A 24,537-nucleotide genomic window follows, 5' to 3' on the forward strand; every position below is an offset into this window, starting at 1 on the left:
TAATCCGGCTAATTTCCGAATTATTCTATTCTCGAATCACGGCGGCGGCGAGTCGAATCGGCGACTGCGATGGACGAGGACCGACGACGAAATATTTCGCGCATTCCACAACGCCGCGCGGCGACGCCCTCGAGGTACAAAATTCGCGATATAAATCTTATATACTTTAATGTATATTACATATTAGACTTGTTCCGCCGCGAATACACTTCGAGTAGACCGCGTCGCGCAACCGCGTCTGAACGCGCGGGTCGTCGCCAAAAAGACATTTTATCCTTTTCTATTGAAAGGACGTGGGAATTTCTACGGGGGAATCGAATGAAAGTTTCTTCAAACGGACAGTATTAAGATATTAAGGGGGAGACTCGCGTTTTTTACCGCCTGGGGGGACGACGGCGACGACGTTGCTCGGGACGCCCGACGTCGCGACGTCGCGACGCCGCGACTCGACATACGCCTGGGGTGTCCGCGCGGAATCTGATCGTGTCGCGTCGGAAACTCGCGGCAAATTTCAAGGAGGAATTTCGACGGGAAATTTCAACGAGGAATTTCGACGAGGAATTTCAACGAGGAATTTCAACGGGAAATTTCAACGAGGAATTCCGATGGGAAATTTCAACGGGAAATTTCGACATGAAATTTCAACGGAACATTCCAACAAGGAATTTCGACGGGAAATTTCAACGAGGAATTTCGACGAGGAATTCCAACGAGAAATTTCAACGAGAAATTTCGACGTGGAATTTCGACGGGAAATTTCAACGTGGAATATCAACGAAGAATTTCGACGGGAAATTTCGACGGGAAATTCCAACGAGAAATTCCAACGAGGAATTTCAACGTGGAATTTCAACGAGGAATTTTAACGTGGAATTCCAACGAGAAATTTCAACGTGGAATTTCAACGAGGAATTTCAACGAAGAATTCCAACGAGGAATTCCAAGGAGGAATTTCAACGAGAAATTTCAACGTGGAATTTCAACGAGGAATTTCACAACGTGGAATTCCAACGAGAAATTCCAACGAGAAATTTCAACGAGAAATTTCAACGAGTAATTCCAACGAGAAATTTCAACGAGAAATTTCAACGAGTAATTCCAACGAGAAATTTCAACGGGGAATTTCGCCAAGAAATTAGCCAGGCCGTGGATCATCGCGCAGATCTTCGCTATTCTACCGAGAACCGGCGTCGAAATAAATGCGTTCGCCTGTGTCGCGAACGCTTTTTGAAAATAGCTATAGCTGATCGCCGAACGCCGCGCGCCCTGCGCGCGAGCGTCAAGGATCCGCGGTCCGGCCACGCCGTTTCGCGGCGCGATCACGTTTTCGCCGAGTCCGTCAACCCTTGATCTCACTTCGAATAAAACAATTTTTCTACCGACCGAGAGAGCGAGGATCTTCCTCGTGCGTCGCGGCACGAGCCAGCGGCGGCGGCGTCGGGTCTCGCGAGACGATCGCGCGCGATCGAAACGCGAGAGAGATCCCCGACGAGGAATCCAACGGATCTGTACGCTCCTAGTTGTCGCGGTGATTCCGTAATTACTATTATAATACCAGCGATTTTACCATTACGATATTATAAACGTTGTACGATATGTAATAAGTGTTCACGAAGAGCGACCGGGATACTATGAAGCTAAACGAACGGGGAACAGATGTGTGTGCGAGAGAGGAGGAACGGGAGGAAGAGATTATTATCGGCCAAAATGAGAGACAGCCCAATCTATGTATGTATCTATGTATATGTACATACATATACGTGCTTATATACATGTTATATATGTGTATATGTACATTTATGTGTGCACGTATATTAATATATACTGTATATGTATGCTATATATATGTATACACTTTTATATATATATAGTTATATATATATATACATATATATGCTATGTATGTGTATATGCTTATATATATGCTATGTATATGTATATACTTATATATGTGCTGTGTATATGTATTTAGTATATATATATATGCTATATATATACTATACATGTATATGCTATTTATATGCTATATATATGCTATGTATATGATATATATGTATATGGTATATATATGCGATGTATATGATATATATGTATATGCTAAGTATATGACATATATATATGTATGTATGTATATGCTATGTATATTAGATATATGTATGTGCTATGTATATGCTATATATATGCTACACATATGTAGTTGTTCCCGAACCGAATATTCTCCGAGTATTCACCGAGCGTGCGGATATCCATTGAGCGTACAAACGAAAAGTGATCCACAGGAATCGGGGAGACCTGCCGGAACGTCGCGGGCGCGGATCCTTTATCTGTCCTTTCTCTGTCGATCGGACAAACGGACCACCGACATTTCATTTCTCGCGGATCGATTTTCGATCCGACTCGCGCGAACGCGCCGAAGGATCGATCGAAGGCGAACGCGCCGTAACGAAAAGGAAAACAAACAAACAAAAACAAACAAGCCGCGAACTAAGCTCCGATTGCCGCGACAGTTCTCGCACGGTGTCTCGAGCGGAGCGGATCGAAAAAGTATATTGTGCACGGGGAAAAAAAGTGCGAGCGCGCGGCGCGCGAGTCGCGGCGGTTCGCGGGCGTTTTCCGGGACGTTCGTGGACGGTTTTTTCGGGACGGCGTCCCGCGGGGACGTCGACGATCTCTGCGAGATCGCGGCGTCGCGATATATCACGTTATCACGATTCACGAGAAACAACAAAAAAAAATCATGCGATATAATCTGTCCGACTGTTACGAATTCTCTTTAGAAACGTTTTACAGCTTTAATGGGAAACCATCGTAGACGTAAGCGAAACACGGAGGGCACTAATTTAACAAAAAAAAAACAAAAAAAAAGATAAGAAAGAAATAGAAAAAAAGAAAAAGAGAGGACGAGAAACTTACTTACGCGCGAGGTAAACGATAATAAGAGGATAACGAAAGTGGGGAGAGAAAACGGAAGAAAATGGAAGAAAATTATACAAAAAAAAAAAGAAAGAAAGAAAGATCGACGGGGTGCGAGGGCGACGGGAGCTGACGGGAGCTGCTGGGAGGAAGGGAGAGAGAGAGAGAGAGAGAGAGAGAGAGAGAGAGAGAGAACGAGAGAGAGCGAGAGAGAGAAAAGAAAGAAAGAGAGAGAGAGAGAGAACGTGAGAGAAGAGCGAGGCAAACTGAACTTGTATGAATGGATATCGGTTCGTTACGATTATAATTCACGAGAGACACCAACCAACACATTCACAATTCGACGAAACAGACAAAAAAGAAACGTTGTCCTTTTTCTTTTCGGATCGTCGAAAGATGATGCTACCGAATGATTTTGTAACTTAAGGAAATATAGATCAGTTGCTCTTAAAAATCTGACTCGTGACGTGACTCTTCTTTCACCCGCTGAATCGACGCTCCGATCGATCGATCGATCGATCGATCCAGCCGAGTCGAGGATCATAATATTCTCCTGATCGTCGAGTCGGCTCGCTTCATATTCGGACGCGGTTCTCTCGTCATTTTTTGTTCCCGCACATATACATATATACATAAATATATAATATATACTATTATATAATATATAATATATAATATATATTATTATATATATAATATATATTATTTATATAATTTATATAAAATATATATAATATATATTATTTATATAATTTATATTATATATATATATATATATATGCATTTTCGTTCGCTCGATCAGGACCCCGATCTCTCTCGCTGGTCGATCCGCGCTTCTCTGCTTCGAGCCGCGTTCGCGCGGGGCCCTACGTCGTCGGGCGCGGATCAGCAACGCGATACGCGCGGAATTACGTCGACGGACCCGTCGGCAGCCGTTCCGAGCAAAAATTCGTCGCCGACAGCTGTCACGAACTAAAATCGAACGCGGAAAAATCCGAGGAAAAATCGGACGTCGGCGGTCGACCGTCGTCCGCGTCGCGGCGCATCGATCCGCGTCGATCCCTCGATCGCCGATCCAAGCCTCGACGCGAGCCACGCCCGAGAGGACGCCCGGCATCTTCGCTCGGCCCTGGACAACGTTAAAAACAATTCATCTTCCCAGACGCAGCCTCGCGACGACAAGTCTACCATTCGACAAACGGGAACGGTTCGCGATCGAACGTTGGAAATTAACGTCAACTAATCAATTAAAAGGAATTAACGTCTCGCGCGACGACAGGGGTAATGACGGGGAACAGTCGCGGGGACAATTTTAACGTCTCGCGCGACGGCAGAGGAGACGGGGAACAGTCGCAGGGACAGTTTTATCGTGGACGCGCGCGCGAGAGGGTGCTCTTCGACGCGCTCTCGATCTTCGATCGACAAGATTTGGCGCGGATTGCGAGGCCGGAAAATCGTTTCCTCGCGTAAATCGACGGTCGGTGCTCCGCCGGCGGGATCCGCTTGATCGGGCCTCTTCGTGCGGAAACGAGCGGGAAGGTCGGTGCGTTTTAGCGCCGGCGCGCGCGAGCGGGACGAAGGATCGAGGATTATTTCGGGAGCGATCGATCGGCGGCGTTCCTTTCGTCCGCGTCGGAACGGCGCGGAACGGCAGCTTCGAAGGCCCGCAAAAGGTCCTGATCGCGGCTGATCGCGACGGATCGATGATCCACGATCGCGGCTCCCGCGCACCTCGGCGAGGAGAAAACCGAACGCGAACACGATCGTCCGGCCGGAAGCGTGCGCGTCCCCTTTGGCCTGGACCGAGAGCGGAGCGCGCGGAGGGGAGGGGGTGGTGTTGCGACGTTGGGAGAGAGAGAGAGAATGAAAGAGAGAGAGAGAGAGAGAGAGAGAGAGAGAACGATTCGAAATTTCCTCGTAATTGTGTAATCGAACCGGCGAGTTTAGGCTAACCAACGTGGGTAACCCGCGAACCGAGAGCAAAGTCTGACGATAGGATGTTACGGACGAGGGGGGAGGGGTTAGGGGGACGCTGGGGGATGGGACGGCGCGGAGATAACGTTCGGATAGGCGGAACGGTGAAACGAGACAAAATAAAACGCGGATTATAATAGAGTAATGTATTTTATGAAGGGTTTTAATATGGGTACCGATAGCGATATTTAACTGTAACTGATAAATAAAGGCGCTATTTAAATGTGGGAGCTAGACCAGAGTGCGAGCAACTGTGCGAGAACGAACGAGCGAGAGAGAGAGAGAGAGAGAGAGAGAGAGAGAGAGAATGAGCGAAAGAAAGAGAGAGAGAGAGAGAGAGAGAGAGCGAGTGAAAGGAAGCGATGAGACGGTGTGGAGGTACGATCAGATCACCGAATGCTGTCATTACGGTGACGGTGGACTAAATTGCGTTACTATAAGGATAAACAAAACAAATAAAGCGGTTCACGCTAGGCGATAGAAGCGCGACCGACGTCGAGACGGGAAAGAGAATGGACGGACGGGAATAGGAGTTTATTCGTGAACGACGTAGAGGACCGGCGCGAAGAGCGATGACGATGGGGAATAAACGAGACAGGGAACCGTTCGAGGGATTTGCAAGAACGCGTCGAAATACGCGTCGAGGAACGCGAAGAACGGCGGCGGGATTACTCATGTTTACGACGGTGTTCGACGACGGTCGCTTTTTTTCTGTGAAAAAAACTTGTCGATCGATCGGGGCACGCGCGATCCTGAGAACCGGGTGATAGGGGGAGGGGGGAGACTCTCGAGTGCGTCCGATGCTTCCATTGAGCGAGAGGAACGTTTCCGCGACTCCCGCGATTCCACGGATGCCCGTCGATGCTCGAGTCGACGCAATCGTTCGAGCGAACGCATCGCACGGAGGTCCGGCAACGGACGACCGCACGCGCGAAACAGCCAGCGACGATAACGCGACCGGTACCGGTCGCGGGCCGATACGTTATCGGCGAGCTTTTCGGTGGGGAGAGGGGAGAAGGACGCGCACGGACGGACGGTACGATTCGAGGGGTGCGGAGATCGTTTGTTATTCGAACGATTCGATCGACGTTTCATTTCGGTCGCGAGATTTTGCGGGAGTTTTTGTGGGACTTTACAGGACTTCGCGGGACTACACGATATTTTGTGAAACTTTGCGGGACTTCGGTCCCTTTCGACGGACTTTCGACTGTCCGCCTCGCGGGCAGTGGACGCGGCAGATTCGGACAGACTGCGGGCGTGCGCGCGGTGCACGGGCGACGCGGGGGTCGGTCCGCGGAGGCTTCTCTCGCTGTCGGAATCTTTGCTCCGCGTCCGTGACTCTGTTCGCACGCACGGACGCCCCGGCGTCGCGTTCCGCGATGCCTTCTCCACGGCGAAAGCGTGGTATTCGTCGGGCGAATAATCGCTCGACGCGGTCGCGCCGAGCTCTTGGACGGCGCGCGCATGCGCGACCTTCTCGGCGAACCCTGCGAGCCGCGATTCCCTCGCGCCGAACCTCGGAGTAGATCGTTCCCGCCACCGGCCGCCGTCTGATCGCGCGCGGACTCGCACCACTGCCGACCGTGCACGAGCGCGCCCGAGCACCGACGACGACGAGCACAGGCCTAACGACGCGAGGGTCCCGCTGCGCGCGCACCGACCGGGCACTCGAGGCGAGATCTCGAGCCCTCTTTCTTCCTCTTCCCGTAATCTCGCGCCCATGCTCGGCGCCGGGAAACGTTTCGCGCGAGCGTCAACGCAACACAACGAACGTGTCACACGCCTTGTTTCTCGCCGGCGATCGAGGATCGATCCGGGGACACGAGGCAGGACAGCGGTACAGCGTTCCGGAGGGTTTCTTTTCGGGCCGCCGACAGCCGGGGAACGTTTCTTTTTCGACGGTGTTCGAGATATCCGGTAGAGTTCGAGCGCGACGGGACTGCGATTATTGTCGTCGTCGATCCGCGCGGGACGTTAGGGTTCGGTTAATTCTCCGCGATTGTCTCTCGACTTGGAAACGAAAAACAGAGACATCTCAGGAAGAGAGAGTTACGATCGTTCGAGCCTCGCGGTTCGTTCCTATGCTCACCGATTATATCGACGGTCGGAAAGATCGTATCTCCTTTTCTCCAAATTGTCCGTTTTCGTCCCAAAGCCAAGGGACAATTGCGGAGAATTTATCGCGCCCGGTCTTTCTTTAACGTGCAACGACGCGCCGGCTGGAAAATCGCGCGAACAAAAAGCGTCCTCGTGACGTTGCTCGGTAGATTACCTTTGACCTATTCGCGGGTAGAACGCGAACGGTCCAGGGCTCTCTCGAACAGACTTCGAGCCGATGTTTCTTTCTGTAGAGTTTCGCGGGTATATTGCACTTTGTTCGAGCGGCTCTCGCTTCCGGTCCCATTTCCGAGCCCGTTCGCGATCCCGTTCCCGGCCTCTCGCTTCCGGTCCCTATTTCCGCTCCCATTTCCCCGGTCCCGTTTCCGGCCCCATTTCCCCCCCGATCCCGTTCCCAGTACCCGGGCAGAGCAGGAGAGCGGGGCCGATCGGTTTTTTGCGTTACGACTCGATTAAAAATGCTAGGCCGGCCAACAAAATCCGCGGGTCAAATTCTCGGATCTATCTCTCTGTATGTGTATCTGTATTTAATTATCGTCATTTAACGCATATATTTATCGTGTACTTATCGCATGGATTTACGGATTACTTACTCGTATTGTTTACGCAGGCTACAGTATAGGGGGGAGTCCATTCAAGTATTATGTGGAAGTTAGATATATATCTATACTCTATACCATTATATTATATTATCTTATTATAATTATTGTATTATTATATTACATTGCATTTATATTATTACATTATATTACATTACATTATATTGCATTGCATTGCATTACATTGCATTGCATTGCATTGCATTACATTACATTGCATTACATTGCATTACATTGTATTACATTGCATTGCTCTGCATTGCATTACATTGCATTACATTGCATTGCATTACATTGCATTGCATTGCATTGCATTACATTGCATTACATTGTATTACATTGCATTGCATTACATTGCATTGCGTTACATTGCATTACATTGCATTGCATTGCATTAAATTACATTGCATTACATTGTATTACATTGCATTGCATTACAGTGCATTACATTACATTGCATTACATTGCATTATATTGCATTATATTGCATTACATTGTATTGCATTACATTGTATTACATTGCATTGCATTGTATTGCATTACATTACATTGCATTACATTGCATTGCATTGCATTGTATTACATGCATTACATTGTATTACATTACATTACATTACATTATATTGTATTGTATTGCATTATATTACATTTACGGTACATGTGTATGTATGCTTGTCACGTGAAACGTTTTTCAAGCATCCCGCGACACCGCGACACCGCGCCGACAGCGATTGAGATACGTAAATACCAAACACATCGATCTACTGACCGTGCTTTTTAAGAGATTTATCGGGATTTACCGACTCGAAATATGTAGGTCAGAGCAAAAAGCTTCCTCTACACACGCACATAACCACGCGCGTGCACACGTACACACAAACACACACACACACATACACATGGAAAGTCAGGGAGAGAGAACGTGGAAGAGAGAAAGAAAGAACGAAAGATATACCCACACACTCACACACACACACAGCACATACATTTCACGTATTCTTGACAGTTGCAAGTTGAACCTCGAATTGCTCGAATCGCCCGAATTGTCTCGGCTACGGATCCGCCAAGGAAAGAGAACTCGCGAAACGTTCAGTGTCGAGATCGCGATAATCGCTTCGCGTATCGTTTAATCTAAGAAAAAAAAGCAACGATCGTTTGTTTCGGAAAGAGTTGCCGGGAAAATTCGAGGTTGAGTCGAAACGAAAAATGGACGGAACAAGGAATACGCCGCGCATGCGCGGAGTTAAGACTCTCGCGGCGGGGACGCCCTCGTATTTTGTCGACGACAGACGCGTGCACGTGTCCTCGGTGGGAAACAGCATCGCAGCAATTCTTTTCACGCGGAAACAACGACCTGGGGAGGGGGGAGGCGAGGCGTGTGTTCTCGGATCTTCTCATTCCGGCGAGACATTCCTCTTCGTAGAGACAGACCTCTTCGACCTCTTTCGTCGATTCTGTCGTTTCCGATGGAGGCGAGATCCGTTCACGATCCTGGGGCAACGAATCAGGAATGCATCGAGAATCTATAGACGAATATAGTTATCTTCTTCGCAGTATACCCTTTTCTACGCCGTGTACACGGAAATGGGTGCACGCGGGCCGACGAACACGCGAACGAGAAATTCTCAATTCGCGCCCCAAACTTCCGGGAAAGAGAAAATACAGAGAAAGAGAGAGAGAATGAGAGAGAGTGAGAGAGAGAAAGAGAGGGAGAGAGAGAGAAAGAGAAAATAAGGAAGCGAAGCGTGTGACACAAAAAAAACGAACGAAGGATCATTGTCGACGCAAAGTCACGGTTACACGTCCATCTAGGGTACATCATGCATACACTACACACGCACACGCATACGGACACGCGTACACACACACACGAGGGAGGCCATTCACGCACACAGAGACGCACACATAACGATTATTTCAAAACAACAACAACAACATCAACTACTACTACTACTATTACTACTACTACTACAACTACTACAACTACTACTACTACTACTACTACTACTACTACTACTACTACTACTACTACTACTACTACTACTACTACAACTACTACTACTACTACTACTACTACTACTACTACTACTACTACTACTGCTACTGCTACTACTACTACTACTACTACTACAAAAGAACATAAACAAACAAGAACAACATTTTCGACAACACGTGCGCGCCATCACAATTGTTGATATAAATTGCGATCCATGATTATTAATATTTATGATATAATTATTATCTTGCATTGTCTAGTCATACGTTATTATTGTATAACTAACGATATTAATTATTAATTAACCTGTACTACCTAGTCGCATTATGTGTTGCATAAAAGAAAAAAAAAATAACTATGAAAATTCCGAAGTTGATACAAGGAAGAGAGAGAGAGAGAGAGAGAGAGAGAACGAGAGAGAGAGAGAGAGAGAGAGAGAGAGAGAATGAAAGGACGAGAGCAAGAAATAGAGAGAATGAGAAGCGAATACGAGAATATGAGAGAGCGAGAGAGAAAGGGGGAGAGTATGAATGAAGCAATAGACGCGAATCGATGATGATGGTGATGATTATGATGATTATTATAATGATGATTATGATGATGATTATGATGATAAGATGATGAGGATGATGATCATAATGAGGATGATGATGGTGATGATGATGATGATGACGACGATATGATGATGGTGATGATAACGATGATAATGATGATGATGACGAAATTTTTTCGGCGATTAAATTGCGAAGAGCGACGACGACGATGTTTGGTGATGATTGTGGCAATGATTACGGTAGTGATTACAACCGGATGATGAACAGGCAACAACGGTAGGCACAATATGTTCCCAAAAGAAGAAAAGGAGCGATTTAGAATATAGTGAGAAGAGAGAGAGAGAAAGAGAGAGAGAGAGGACGTGTAAAAGGGAGCGAGAAAGCAAGAGAAAAAGAGGAAAGGGAGCGAGAGTAGAGGAGAGAACGTGCGCGCGAGAGAGAGAGAGTGTGAGAGAGAGAAAGAAAGAAAGAAAGAGAGAACGAAATAGAGAAAAAGAAAGAAAGAGAGTGAAAGAGAAAGAGAGAGAGAAAGAATGAGATAAAAGGCGCTTCGATGCAGCCGTGGAACGCTCGTCGATCGAGGTCGATTATTTCGACCGTGGTAAAGTTGTTTCTTTTTTTTATTTTGGGGTTTGAAGGGGGGGGTGGCAAGCAGTTTTTCGGGGATGAAAGGGGGTAGTAACGAAACGGTAAACCAAGGGTGCTTCGATGTAATATTTTTGGCCGCGATTCGTCGATGGTCGTGAGAAGAAATGTTAAGACGATCGATCGATGGAGACGACGATTATTCAGAGAGAAGATGATTCTAAAAGTTATTGTAATTAAACGGTTCGCGGATTCGCGGACACGTCTCGCGCGCGCAACGATATTGCAATCGTTTCGAAGCGAAATACCAGCCCCCTCTCCCGGTCTAGAACACCGGACGAAAGCGTGTGGAGATCCCTCGTGATTCGTCGGTGTCCGCGAATCCGCGAATCGTCAAATCATATCCGCCCACAAACACGTCGAGTTAACGAGTAAGTAGCAACTGTCTGATGTAACGAGTTTTTTGACGAATCGAAGAACCGAGTAGGTTAGCCCGTCGGGAGCGAAGGGCTGGACTACTTTTGTTTCGGATGGGTCGTTTCTTCTGATCGACGAATCGGGCGGGGGACACGGTCAGCTCGAGCGATCACGACTGCAGGGGCGGCCGGTTTAGTTAAGGAACAGAAAGTGAAGATGGTGATGATGATGATGATGATGATGATGCTAATGATGATGATGCTAATGATGCTGATTATGATTATGATGAAGATGATGATGTTGATGATAATGATGATGATGATGATGATGATGATAATGATGATGATAAAAAAAAAGAGAGTAACAAGCTGTTCGCCCATGCACGTGCGCGTCGCGTGTATCACATGTCGCCTCATGACGCGCACGTGCGTATCGGTGTAACAGCGAAAAATGAAAAAAAAAAAAAACAAAACGAGTATTAAATATATGCGGGGGCCGTGGAGAGGAGGGAACCTTCCTTTACTCAAGAGAAATCTGGACGACTCGTTTGCTCGATTCGTCCCACTGTTTCCCTAAACACTGTGTCAGGCAAAACGAACGACGAGGAACAAACACGCGAAAACACGCGACAGAGGAAATGCATTGAATCTGTCTAACACACACACACACACACACACACACATACACACTCTTGGTATTTCTCCGTTTCGAAACGCATTCCGGACAACCGAAAAAAAGAAAAAAACGAAAATGAATTACGAACAAAAGAAAACGAGTCTCGAAGTATCTTACCGTGCGTTGTCTCTCCTTCCTGTGAAATTGTACCCTCCTCCCTCCCTCCCTCCCACCCGAGGAGAGCTCGTGGGCCCTATATTGCAATATTTGTACTTTTCCATGTTGAAACCTCGATATACAATAAATTATATTAACAAACTTTGATTCTACGGTGTTTCGTCCAACCCGGCCAATCGATCTACGTACACGCGCGCATACACGGTGTCCAAAATTATGGTAGTTCCGGGAAATCAGGGGTTCCTGAAGTCATTTGAAGTAACTTTTCCCTTGGCGAAAATGCGGTCTGTTGTCTTGTTTACGAGTTATTCGCGGGAAACGGTGACCAATGAGAGACGAGTTCGCTTAGCGCTGCGCAACCGAGCCAATCGGCGCAACTGGACCAAGATGGCCGCTCATTGGTCAGTGTTTTACGTTAACACTATATATATTAATACTATAATATATAATTATATATAGTAATAATTATAGTATATAATAATAGTATATAATTATATATACTATAATATATAATTGTATATTATATATATACTATAATATATAATTGTATATTATATATATACTATAATATATAATTGTGTATTATATATATACTATATATATATTAATACTATATATATAATACGAAGCCGCGGATCGTATTTTCGCCGAGGAAAAAGTTGCTTCAAATAACCTCAGGAATTCCTCATTTTCCGCAAGTATCATAATCTTGGAACATAATGTATATGCAATACCGTCGTCTCGAGATTTTTGTTTTCGTTAAGAATCTTGGGGTACTCCGATCGATCTACATCGAGAATACTTTTCTGCTTACAAGGGAAAAGGTAGAGCGAGAGACATTAAACTTTATCTGTCGTTAAGAACATATTTATTCGTGAGCACGCCGTGTGCCAATCGGACAATCGTGAGATACGGGGTTGTGTGTTTTACGTTTTATCTCTAGAATTCAAATTGAACGAATAATGCAAAATCTTTTTACGAAGAAGACATTGTGTAACGACAGCAACCGCTTGCAGACGCGATCTCCGCAACAGCGGAGAAGTTCTTGAAAAGGTAAGTGTAACCTTCTTATTTTCATCGTTTTGTACAAATATCGAAGTGACTGAGAGAACCGCAACATTTTCAGCAGCAATCGTCCATTTACTTTTTATGCGCGCCTGGCTTTTTTGGCGCGAATTCCAGCCCTCTTATATAATTCTTCTTGATTTGATATTTTTCTGGAACAAACAGAGATATTTACTGGAGACCAAGATGGCGTGATTATTCGTTTCGCGAACAGTAGTAAAGACGTGTTTACTGCCTCTACGTATTACAAGCGTGTTCTAATTACCGGTGAGTAATTTGTACACGTATAGGATTTGATTTCCTTGAACGAGAACGCTAGGAGTTTTCTTTCCCGGTTCATCCGTGATCGTTGCGCTGGCGCCTATGTTTTGGCACTCTTTGCTAAAGTCTTTCGGGTTTATTCCAAAAGTCTCCAAGTTATTTACCAGCGTCACCTTTCGTGTAACAAAAACACGCGACATTAATTTATCTATATCGAATCAATCGTATCGTTATTCACCGATATACGATATACACCTTTTTCCCACCGGAACGAACCGTAACCCTCATATCGATGGGCTCCAACTTGCCCGTGTGCAACAGCTTGTTCCCGGCTAGCATAACTTCGTGCATGTGCGTCATACGCCCTATGAATTTGTTTATTCCGTCCTCCATCGTGACGGTGACCTGGTCCGCTTTGGTTTTCATGATACCTGCGAGTTGCGGGTTTAATTTCAATATCCTGCGGAAAGAACGAGTTACACGATCGCGCCAACGTACGAACGACCACGTTTGCCAATTGTACAAAAGTGTTGTGCTCACTTTCCGTCCTGTAGGTTCTCATTTTTCACGTATTCAGTGAAACATTTTCTGATCTCAGCTCTTTTCATTACGTCCCCTTTTCTGCAATCATCGTATGGGAGTAAAATGTACATAATTCGTATCATATAATACAGCATAATGGTATATGATGTAACGGTTGTAGACTTTCGCTCTGCACAGAAAATCATTCTCTCTGCAATTATTGTATCGCGGTCAAAACGATGTGTCTCCCTAGGCGTCCATCCGTGACGCAGCATACTCACTCGTATCCGAATTTTGACAATATCGGCACGACGTCCGCGGTTACTTTGTAACACTCCGAGACCACCGCTGTGTTCGACACGACCGGTTCAACTGGCGCAGGTTCCTCTAAAATCACCAATCTCCTTATCGACGCGTGATCGAACTGTAACAAACGATTATCAGAATTATCAACCGCTTCTATCGTTCGAATCTTCGGGCCTTGGTACTCCAGGCAGACTCTCCCGGTGCAACGACATTACCTTAATCGACAACAGACTCTCAACGCCTTTTGTGATAGAAGTATTGATAACACCTCTCGCTTTCATCTCCGCTAAGAACACCGACAGCTTTTTATATCGGGACTTTTTTATGTCTATGTTCTTATCGGGTGGACACGCCGCCATCAAATGATTTTTGAAAAAATTCGATACTAACATCGGCAAATCGCTGGACTTTACGGACCTCTTGCAAGCTTTCAAAAAACAATATTCTAACAAATTGTCCATTTCTTGTACCGGGTCTAATGCTGCCTCAGAAGTTTCCACCGGTTCTTCTAGGACAACGATTTCAGTATCCGCGGATTCTTCCGCGTTATCTTCTGCATTTTCCTATATTCATGATAATAGCTTTAGCAAAATCTGTTGACCGTTACTATGTATATATTGTAAATTACCTCTCCTGCAGATTCGTGTGCTAGGTTCTCCTCGGACACTCGTAAATCATTCATCGTGTCAACAAGCGAGTTATCGTTGCTTTTATTGGCTTGGTCGGTATCTTGTTCGGCGTTCTCTAATTTATCAACATCGGTAGTTAGGGATGGTCCCATGTTTGGTCTTGCAGGTGGTTTTCCCAATTGGCAAAGCGTGTCTCCTATCGCATGCAGTATTTCTATGCATTTTCCATAACCACCGGACATGTACATGTCCTCGCTGGATAACGCGGTAATACCAACAGCAACCGATGCCTAAATAATATAAAGGTGCCAATGTTTATCGTTATCGAGTAATAAGCTTCGACTGCATCAACGAACCTTGTTGTCGTCCGTATCTACCGAAACCGGCGTACCCTTTGGCAGTTTACCGAAAGAGTACAAGGTCACCGGTTCTTTGACAACCACTCCAGGCAACATTAAATCCGCTCCGCTTGCTAACTTCGAGATCACCGGATGTCTTGTTGTGAAGATTGTTAACAAGTTTGGATGATGCCATAAGCTGTATATGGTCGGCAACAGAGGGTGATGTATATTGTCGACTTGGAAAAACATGGGTATTTTGGCAACGCAGTATAATTTGCCCAAGTGTCCACTGTGAGTTGTGATTTTCATGACACTGATTGCCTCCTTTTTGGGAATTAATGACTGTACATCCTCGTCTGTCAGAATTGGATACGCCGCTAAAATATCTTGGCACAATTTTTTCCTAATTCAGAACAACAGGGAAACGTAACATGTACTTGAATATCGCTTATTAGTCGATGACAATATCGCAATATTTATTTAATTTCAACGAATTCCAGAAAGCCGCATTTATGAAATAAATATACGTTATCGTACTTGTTTAGATGACGTTATGTTGTACTAACCTCTCGGTACCTTTCAATTGATTATTAGACTTAATTTTGAAAGGTTTAATAAACATCTTGACTTCCACTGCTGATATAGAGTCCGATAGATACAAGCTTATGCGACGATCAACGGATTTCACACGAATTCTCACAAAAAATGAATCTGTTGAAATTTTACGATTATTCGAGATGTCAGGGAAGTCGGAAGCGGTCGGAAATGATCGGAAGTATTCAGGCTGTCCAACTATCCAACTCCAAGAAAGATAGATAGAGAGAGAGAGAGAGAGAGAGAGAAAGAGAGAGAGAAAAAGAAAGAGGGAGAATTACACCGAATTACCAACGATCGAATTTGGATAACAGTTTGAGCGTTTTGCCACTGCACCAATTGGCGCTGTACAAACATCGAACGGAGCTTAATTTTTTCTCCAAAAGAGGCAAAATTTCTGCAACGGTTCAAAAGTTATAAGAAAATGTCGCTGCATTTCTCGATCGAGAGAATATTTCTATTTGAATTGAGTTTCTTTTTCATTCCCGATAGAAAACGCTGATGGCTCCATCTCGTGTTTATCAAGCAGTAACACAGTTCTAGATAATACTATTTATGTAACGAAATCTGTACAACTAACCTGCTGAATCCGTAAAGTCACGTGACTACCCTAGCTCCTCTAATTTATATTATTATTGGGTTGGCAACTAAGTAATTGCCGATTTTAGTTATAGATGTCTCTCACTCCCATTTTTATGATATTCGTAAATGTTATATTATAAAATTATTATTATTATTATTGTTATTATGTTATTTTTTATTATCCGTAAATGTTAGCAACTGGACAAATTGAATGCAGCGGTCAAGGAAAAGCGAGCAGAATTGGTCAATCGTAAAGGTGTCATTTTCCAGCAGGACAATGCTAGGCCGCACACGTCTTTGTCCACTCGGCAAAAATTGATGGATATTGGTTGGGAATTGATGTTACACCCGCCATATAGCCCCGATCTCGCGCCATCGGATTACCACTTATTTCGATCCCTGGACAACTCCCTTCGTGGTAAAACTTTTAACGATGATGACGCGCTGTAAAATCTCACTTGACTCAGTTTTTAGCCGAAAAGTGACCAATGAGAGGCGAGCCAAGTTAATCGTTATCTTACGAGTTTCGTGGCGCTGAAGAAACTCAGAAGTAGAATGCCGCCGGAAACGGGATCGGAAAAAAAGGCAAAACAGAAGCGTACGACGTATCTCACGTATCAACAATTTTATTTAGTCTCGTTTTCTGTAACATACAAGAGCTATCCTTAAACACGACGCACAGTTTGAGTATGCATACGTATTCGCACATATTAAATAAGTCTAGGTTACACTGATATGATTTTTTGTTACGGTGAAACTGTACAAAGAACTCGCATGCACGACACTGTTTGTTTCTCGGTGTTCGCGCGGCTACTCGGCCCTACGTTTTGATCATTGTTCGTACATTGTTGTCCATTCCGTTCTGTTCCGGACTCTGTTTCTCGTTGCGCCAATGGAAACCAATTTTTCCTTCGTATCGGTATTTAGCCGATCGCGATTGGCGCTTCCGCGTTTTTTCTACTCGATGACAAGGGACAGGTGGCTGTCCTTCGACACACCGCCCACCAATTTCTCGTTCCGACCCTTTCTCCTTTCCCATGAAAATTCAACCAGAGGCCTGGTCGTCGTCGGCGTGCCGCCGTCCAAATCGTGCACGGTCACCAGAAATTCGAGAAACGTGCGAGAAACGAGCGAGAAACGAGCGTGTCGTTAAAATACATATTGTCACCAAAGGTATGCGTACGGAACGCTGCCCGCCGTTTTGTCGTCAGCGAACAAACTGTATCGTTTGCACGAGAGATACATACACACACACACAAGTACGCGCTCGCGCTTCGGATCGAGCGTGACTTATTTGCCGGGACAGATGTGAACGAGCGGCCGCTATTTGCCGCTGGGCGCGAATCGCACCGGTGTTGCCCGATTTCGCAAGATCTACGGCGACAGGAGACTTATTATCATGCTCTTTGTTTCTTCTTTTTTTTTCTCGTTAGACGACATTAGACAATTTCAGAGGAAAGGGAGTGGACGATAGTAGTCGACAGTAGGCTACACAAGACGTACGTTAAGACAAGAGTGTCACATTGAAAAAATATATGTACGCGTTATAATACAGAAGAGGAGGGACGCTTAGACGGGGTTGATTTCCTTCTACGTGGATATGTATGGTTAACGTTCGCAACCGGTCGATCAATTTGCGAAGGGTGAACGGGATAATACAGCGGGTGTCCCAAAAATGTCTCGTGATCCGGAAATGCAGGGTTCAGGGGATCGTTTGAAGTAACTTTTTCCTCAGCGAAAACGCAATCCGCGACTCTGTTTACGAGTTATTAAACGAAAAACAGTGACCAATGAGAGGCGAGCACGGTTGGCGCCCAGCCAACAAGCGCACGAAGCCCAGTTCAGCTCATTGGTCACTGTTTTTCGTTTAATAACTCGTAAACGAAGCCGCGGGCTGCATTTTCGCTAAGGAAAAAGTTACTTTAAATGACGTCAGGATCCCCCATTTCCGGATCGCGAGACATATTTGGGACACCCTGTAGAGCGACGGGACAACGGGGCAACGCGACGCACGAGTCGAAACGCGCGAGCAATCTTTCGCGCGTTTAATCGCCTAGGCCATAGTTTCCCATCGCTGGTCGCTAGGTTACAGTAATGTCTCCCTTACTGACGTTCAGATTGTCCACAAATAGTGGACAATTTGGGAAGAGGAGATACGATCGTCCGAGCCTTGCGGCTCGTTTTAATAATTGTTGACAATTTATAACTATAAAAACAAAAACCGAAAGGCTCCAATAATCGTCTCTCTTCTCCCTAAATTGCCCATTTTTGTGGACAATCTGAGCGTCAGTAAGGGAGACATTACTGTACTTCCGATTTAGAACAGTGGCGGCGCGTCGCGAGAAGCTTGGGAACTACTTTATGGGCTAGACGATGACCCGATCGGACCGCGAACTGCGATCAAACTTTCTCGCGTTTCGTTTCTCCAATGGAATCATCCCCTCTGCCTTTGGGCAGTCGCGGTACATCTTGTCGCGCTCGGTAACGCGCACACACGCCCACACACGCTCATATTTCTTTTCCCAGTCGTTCTGCATTTTTGTCAACGATATGCTATATTACAGTGTCGGCACGTCGCGATTCACGAACCTGCGTCTAAAGAAGCAGCGGACGAACGATGCGATTGCAAGTACGACGCGCGTAGGCTCGACCCCTTTCTCCCCCCCTCCATAAGAACCAACCGCGGCTTGTTTCGGGATTACAGGATAGAATCGCGGATATGTACATACATAGGCGCGCGCGCGTGCGCGGAATTGAAACCCCGAGTACGAGTTACATTGATAAATTTAAACGAAACGGCGCGACTCTCGATGCGATTAATATATATATAATATATTATTATAATATAATATTATATATAATATATTATTATAATATAATATTATATATTATTATTATTATATAATTAAATAATAATTATATATTATAATTATATATATATATAAAATAATATAATATAATATATATATAATAATGTAATATAATATAATATAATATATATATATATCGCGTCGACCGCGATTCGACGCGCAAACAAAAAAATAAGGAAATTGCATCGTTCAACGAAATTCATTCAACGTCGTCGTCCACTTAAGCGGTGTTTTGCCAACGCGAGAAGTAAAGCCGAAAATAAATGAGAACAAATGAATAGAAATGAGAATAAATAAAAAATAAATAGAATACGTCGGGACGGGAAGCTCTCTCAACCGTCTCAACCGGCGATTCTTCGACCGTCGATCGCGCGCTGTACGAAGTATCCGTTTCGTGGGAATTCTTCTAAATAAAAAGTCGGGCTGCTGTTCGAAGAGGTGGGGCGCGCGAAACGTGGGAACGGGTTTCCACCCCGACGACACGGTTCATCCATCGCATCGTCGTTCGACGGGAACGCGATCGGAAACGAGGCTCCGATCGGCCACGCAAAACTATGTACTTTTTTTAATCTACGATCGCAAGCAAAGCCGCGATCGACGACACCCTCCGATCGTCCCGGAAGTCTTCTACGGAATCGTCGCGGTCGCGGGTTCACGCGACGGCCGAAAGCGACGCGAAACAACATCGATGGTCCAGAGATCGAGGAAACTAATGCTACCGTCGCGAGACACGTCTGTGTCTGTCCGTCCGTCTGTCCGTCTGTCTGTCCGCCTCTGTCTCTCTCTCTCTCTCTCTCTCTCTCTCTCTCTCTCTCTCTCTCCCTTTTTCTTCTACGGTTCTCGGTGACTGGGTGGGCCTCTAGCACAGTTTGCTTATTCTTAGTACATTTATACTCTTACATCGTCGCGGTAGTTAACGCTAGGGAGCTTTTACATTAGAATTTACAGGTTACAACGGGACTCGCGTAAACGCCGGGTTGCGCGTAAACGCCGCAACTAACAACGACTAGTTCGCTTCTTGCGTTCAGCCGGGCGAATCGCTCGCCGCGAACTCTCTGTTCGACGCCGAATCGGGCCCGGCGGGGACGTCGCGGCGACGGCGGCCGCGCCGCGAGCCTCGTCCGTCGCCCTTCGTTCCGACGTCGTTCTCCTCTCTCTCTCTCTCTCTCGCTCTCTTCCCTATTCGAGTCGCAACGCCGTCTGCTATCTTACGAATAATACTGAAGCTACGCGTGGCACGACACAACCGGTGGAAGGATGCCCGCGCGATCGGTTCCCGTCGGCCCGTTCCACGTTTCCGATCGTCGCACGCCGCACCTCGCCGTCCCGTCGACGACGAACGCGCGCGTCCACGTCCTCGCGTTCCTGTTCCTGCCGTTGCCGTTCCTCCTCCTGTTCTTCCTGTTGTTCCTCTTTCCCCGACACGTCCGCGACCTTTCCAGTCTTCTACAACGGTACGATCTTCTCGTGCCGGTGCGTCGGTGTGTCGTACGCCGGAACGTATTTGTAGTACTGCGGCGGACAGGACGAGCAGGTCGTGGTCTCGGAGGGCGAGAGTCTGCCGCGGAATCGGCTGCGGACGATGTGCACGATCAGAAGCAGGCACAGCAACGTCAGTATCGCGATCAGGGTGATGGGCGCGGTGCCCCAGCCCCTCGTGCCGTGGTGACCGGCCGCATCGTTCTCCTTCGAGGGCTGTGGAATTAATTAAACCAATGAATATTGGTTGAATAATGATACGGCGATTTCTTATTTAATATTGCGATTTCGGTGAAATGTTCAGCGTTCGGCTTGAGTTGCTTTGAAGTTCCTTTAGAGTTCCTTTAGAGCTCGAGACTTTAAAGTTCCTTTAGAGTTCCTTTAAAGTTCCTTTAGAGAGACTTTAAAGTTTCTTCAGAGTTGCTTAAAAGACAGACTTTAGAGTTCCTTTAAAGAGACTTTAAGATTCCTTTAGAGTTCCTTTAGAGAGACTTTAAAGTTTCTTCAGAGTTGCTTTAGAGAGAGACTTTAGAGTTCCTTTAAAGAGACTTTAAGGTTCCTTTAGAGAGACTTTAAAGTTCCATTAGAGTTCCCTTAGAGAGAGAGTTTAAAGTTCCTTTAGAGTTCCTTTAGAGACTTTAAAACTTTTTTAGAGAGACTTTAATGTTCCTTTAAAGTTCCTTTAGAGTTCCTTTAAAGTTCCTTTAGAGTTCCTTTAAAGTTCCTTTAGAGTTCCTTTAAAGTTCCTTTAGAGTTCCTTTAAAGTTCCTTTAGAGTTCCTTTAAAGTTCCTTTAGAGTTCCTTTAAAGTTCCTTTAGAGTTCCTTTAAAGTTCCTTTAGAGTTCCTTTAAAGTTCCTTTAGAGTTCCTTTAAAGTTCCTTTAGAGTTCCTTTAAAGTTCCTTTAGAGTTCCTTTAAAGTTCCTTTAGAGCTCGAAACTTTAAAATTCCTTTAGAGTTCCTTTAGAGAGACTTTAAAGATCCTTTAGAGTTCCTTTGAAGTTCCTTTAGAGCTCCTTTACAGTTCCTTTAGAGTTCCTTCAAAGTTCTTTTAAATAATAAATAAACAAAACTTTCAAATAAATAAAATCTTTAAAGTTCCTTTAAATGCGAGTTCTTTTTATTTTCTTCTGTCACTTCAAGCAATAAGCAAAATTAAGAAAAGCATTCTAGCAACTGTCTAGCAGACCGGTGCTGCTATCGTCTAAAAAATAATTCAAGTCTTTTGGTCCAGTCTTAAAACAGTTATTCTGTTTTAAAAGGTATCCGAATATTAATAAGAGCCGCTGTAGGTAAGCCGGTAAGGTAGGCAGCGAAGCAAGGACTCGGTCGAGCTTACCGCGATCGGGCAGATCGGACAGCAGGTTCCGGGCTTGGGCGGCGAGGGGTCGCTGCAAGCGACCGAGCAGATCGTTTCTCTGCAGCTGAGCCGACCTCCGGTTTGGCAGGTGCACGAGGTGCACGCGTTAGGGTGCCAGGTCGATCCTTCGGGATGCGTAGTGTTCAGGCGATCGGTGCAGGAAGCTTTACACCGACATATCTGCGAGGAGAAGATAAAGAAACGGATAAAGAAGGCGATAAAGAAATACCAAGGCACCGAAATATCGGTGTTGCCAAAATGGCATCGAGTTAAAAGGTATCAAGTTTTTCAGGCCTTTCTATTACTCTGACTCTTGGCCTCTTGGTATACACATCTTAACACTCTATCGTCTGGGAGGGTATTAACCCTTTGCACTCGAGTGGCGACTCGGACGCTAAAAATTGCTGCACTATTTTCAAAAGAATTTTCACACTATTAAATTTGTCTGCATTTGATAAATTGTCAAAGAATAAATAAAAATAATCATACAAAATGAAAATATAATATAATATATAATATAAATATAATATAATATAATAACAAATAATAATATAAATTAAATAAATAAATAATAAATATATATAATATAAAATATATTATTATATATATAATTAATAATATATATAGTTGATTATATATATTATATTATAATATTATTAATTGTATTATATATATTATATTATAATATTATTAATTGTATTATATAATTAATCGTATATATTTTTAAACATTAATCGACAGCAGCTAGACATTTCCTACAGAAAGGTATTAATCCATACGTACGTCGAGAATTGATCAGACCAGCGGACATTTGAACTTTAATATCGCCGTGCCAGAAAGCGCATACATATTACATACCACTAAGCTTTTCACGACGAACAAATGTATCCTCGCCCGGAAAACAATACCGAATATCTGCAGAACCAATCATTTCTCGACGTAAAATAGGTCAATAACTCGGCCATCCATCCGTCTACTCACGGAACAACCGCGTCTGTTCGTCTTGTATCCGTAGGTGCAACGTTTCCTGCAGCCGACCAGGGGCGGACAGTCGGACTCCGGGGCCCTGCACTTGCAGAACGTGCAGTCGTTCTCGTCCATGAGCAACCCCCGCTCGCAGTGGAGGTCGCACTTCACTTCCGGGCAGATCTTCTTACCGGTCTCGTCGATCACGACCGTTTCGTTCGTGGGCTCGTCGAAGGCCTGGGGGATCTGGCAGCTGCAAACCGGGCAGCCCTCCTCGTCCCTGGCGAGGTCGCAGCTCGGCTCGCAGAACGGCACGGGCAGGCACGAATCCGGCACGACGGTCGACTGCTCGGTGGACGCCTCCTCGTCGGTCACCTGGAATCGAGAACGCGTCAGCGACTGCGATCCACGTCGGAGACGGTGGCGATCTCGTCGAAAGAACGATAACGGGCAACGATCGCGACGATCTCTTGGTTCGGCGGTACTGTGCGCCCGATAACGGAGCGCAATCCCGCCGCCGCGCCGCAGCCAATTCCGTTCAACGATCGAGCGTCGATCGAAATCGAATCGTGTTCGTACCTTGTCGGTGACGCAGCTGCAAACGGGACAATTGTTTTCGTCCGTCTCGTATCCGTGTTCGCAGTTGATCGAGCAACCATCCATCGACGTCTGGCAAGGGGACTTCGGCTCCGCGAGGGACGCGTTCGTCGGGATCGGACAATGGGGACAGCACTCGCCCGGTTTCGGGGCGATCGCGTTCTCGCACGCTTTGCACATCGTCTCCAGACAGGTGATGATCACCTCCTCCTCCTCGCAGACGCAGTGCACGCAATCCGACTGCTGCCATTGTTCGCCGGGCTTCTTCGCTTTGTGCTCGTGGATACAGTATCTCGCCGACTTCTTCGTTGTCGCTGTAACACCGAACGGAATGTGTTTACGATAAATGTCTCCCGAAATGACGTGATTTTGGTCTGCCACGAACGACGCTGCGATATAGTAAATTCTCTATAATTGATGCTCGGTTTGCAAGCAAAAATGGGGAATTCGGGAAGAGACGGATTATCGTATTCTCCTCTTTGCAAATTGTCCTTTTCTGTTTCCAAGCTGAGCGTCAATTAGGGACGTACAGTAATTTTTCCCTAAATATCGCCGAGTCGGAATCGCGACCAATGTCTCCCTAAATGACGTGATTTTGGTCTGCTACGAATGACGCTGCGATATAGTAAATTCTCTATAATTGAAGCTCGGTTTGGAAACAAAAATGGGGAATTCGGGAAGAGACGGATTATAAATTCTCCCTAATTGACACTCAGTTTGGAAACAAAAAAAAACGATTTGGGAAGAAAAGGTACGATTATCGTATTCTCCTCATTGCAAATTGTCCTTTTCTGTTTCCAGGCTGAGCGTCAATTAGGGGCGTACGGTAATGTACAGCAATTTTTCCCTAAATTTCGCCGGGTCGGAATCGCGACCAATGTCTCCCTAAATGACGTGATTTTGGTCTGCCACGAATGACGCTGCGATATAGTAAATTCTCTATAATTGATGCTCGGTTTGCAAGCAAAAATGGGGAATTCGGGAAGAGACGGATTATAAATTCTCCCTAATTGACACTC

The 24,537-nt window shown here is 45.5% G+C and overlaps 2 protein-coding genes across 6 annotated transcripts in view; both read right to left on the reverse strand.

Annotated features, from left to right (window-relative positions):
• Positions 1 to 12,793: 12,793 nt before the first annotated feature.
• eIF2D (eukaryotic translation initiation factor 2D) lies at positions 12,794 to 15,854 on the reverse strand. Of its 2 annotated transcripts, XM_033485567.2 has the most exons (9): positions 15,639 to 15,851; positions 15,088 to 15,475; positions 14,731 to 15,021; positions 14,318 to 14,665; positions 14,078 to 14,220; positions 13,815 to 13,895; positions 13,530 to 13,734; positions 13,279 to 13,447; positions 12,794 to 13,165 (listed from the first exon to the last, which is right to left on the reverse strand). In XM_033485567.2, the coding sequence occupies exons 1-9, from the start codon at positions 15,692 to 15,694 to the stop codon at positions 13,089 to 13,091; spliced, it is 1,758 nt and encodes a 585-aa protein (XP_033341458.2). In that variant the 5' UTR covers positions 15,695 to 15,851; the 3' UTR covers positions 12,794 to 13,088. The 2 variants fall into 2 exon arrangements, with proteins under 2 accessions (XP_033341458.2, XP_076379716.1); XM_076523601.1 differs by lacking the exon at positions 12,794 to 13,165 and having other exon boundaries at positions 13,530 to 13,705; positions 15,639 to 15,854.
• A 1,004-nt stretch (positions 15,855 to 16,858) lies between these two features.
• Positions 16,859 to 24,537, reverse strand: part of cmpy (crimpy) — a 350,040-nt gene continuing 342,361 nt past the window's right edge. For all 4 annotated transcript variants that reach the window (XM_033485565.2, XM_076523852.1, XM_076523853.1 and 1 more), the window contains 4 exons: positions 23,501 to 23,832; positions 22,937 to 23,296; positions 21,935 to 22,135; positions 16,859 to 20,813 (listed from right to left, as the gene is read on the reverse strand). In XM_033485565.2, coding sequence (XP_033341456.2) covers positions 20,565 to 20,813; positions 21,935 to 22,135; positions 22,937 to 23,296; positions 23,501 to 23,832 — 1,142 coding nt within the window. In that variant the 3' untranslated portion in view covers positions 16,859 to 20,564. The remainder of the gene's footprint in view (positions 20,814 to 21,934; positions 22,136 to 22,936; positions 23,297 to 23,500; positions 23,833 to 24,537) is intronic.

The sequence above is a fragment of the Megalopta genalis genome, chromosome 7, assembly GCF_051020955.1.
Source record: "Megalopta genalis isolate 19385.01 chromosome 7, iyMegGena1_principal, whole genome shotgun sequence".
Classification (NCBI taxonomy): domain Eukaryota; kingdom Metazoa; phylum Arthropoda; class Insecta; order Hymenoptera; family Halictidae; genus Megalopta; species Megalopta genalis.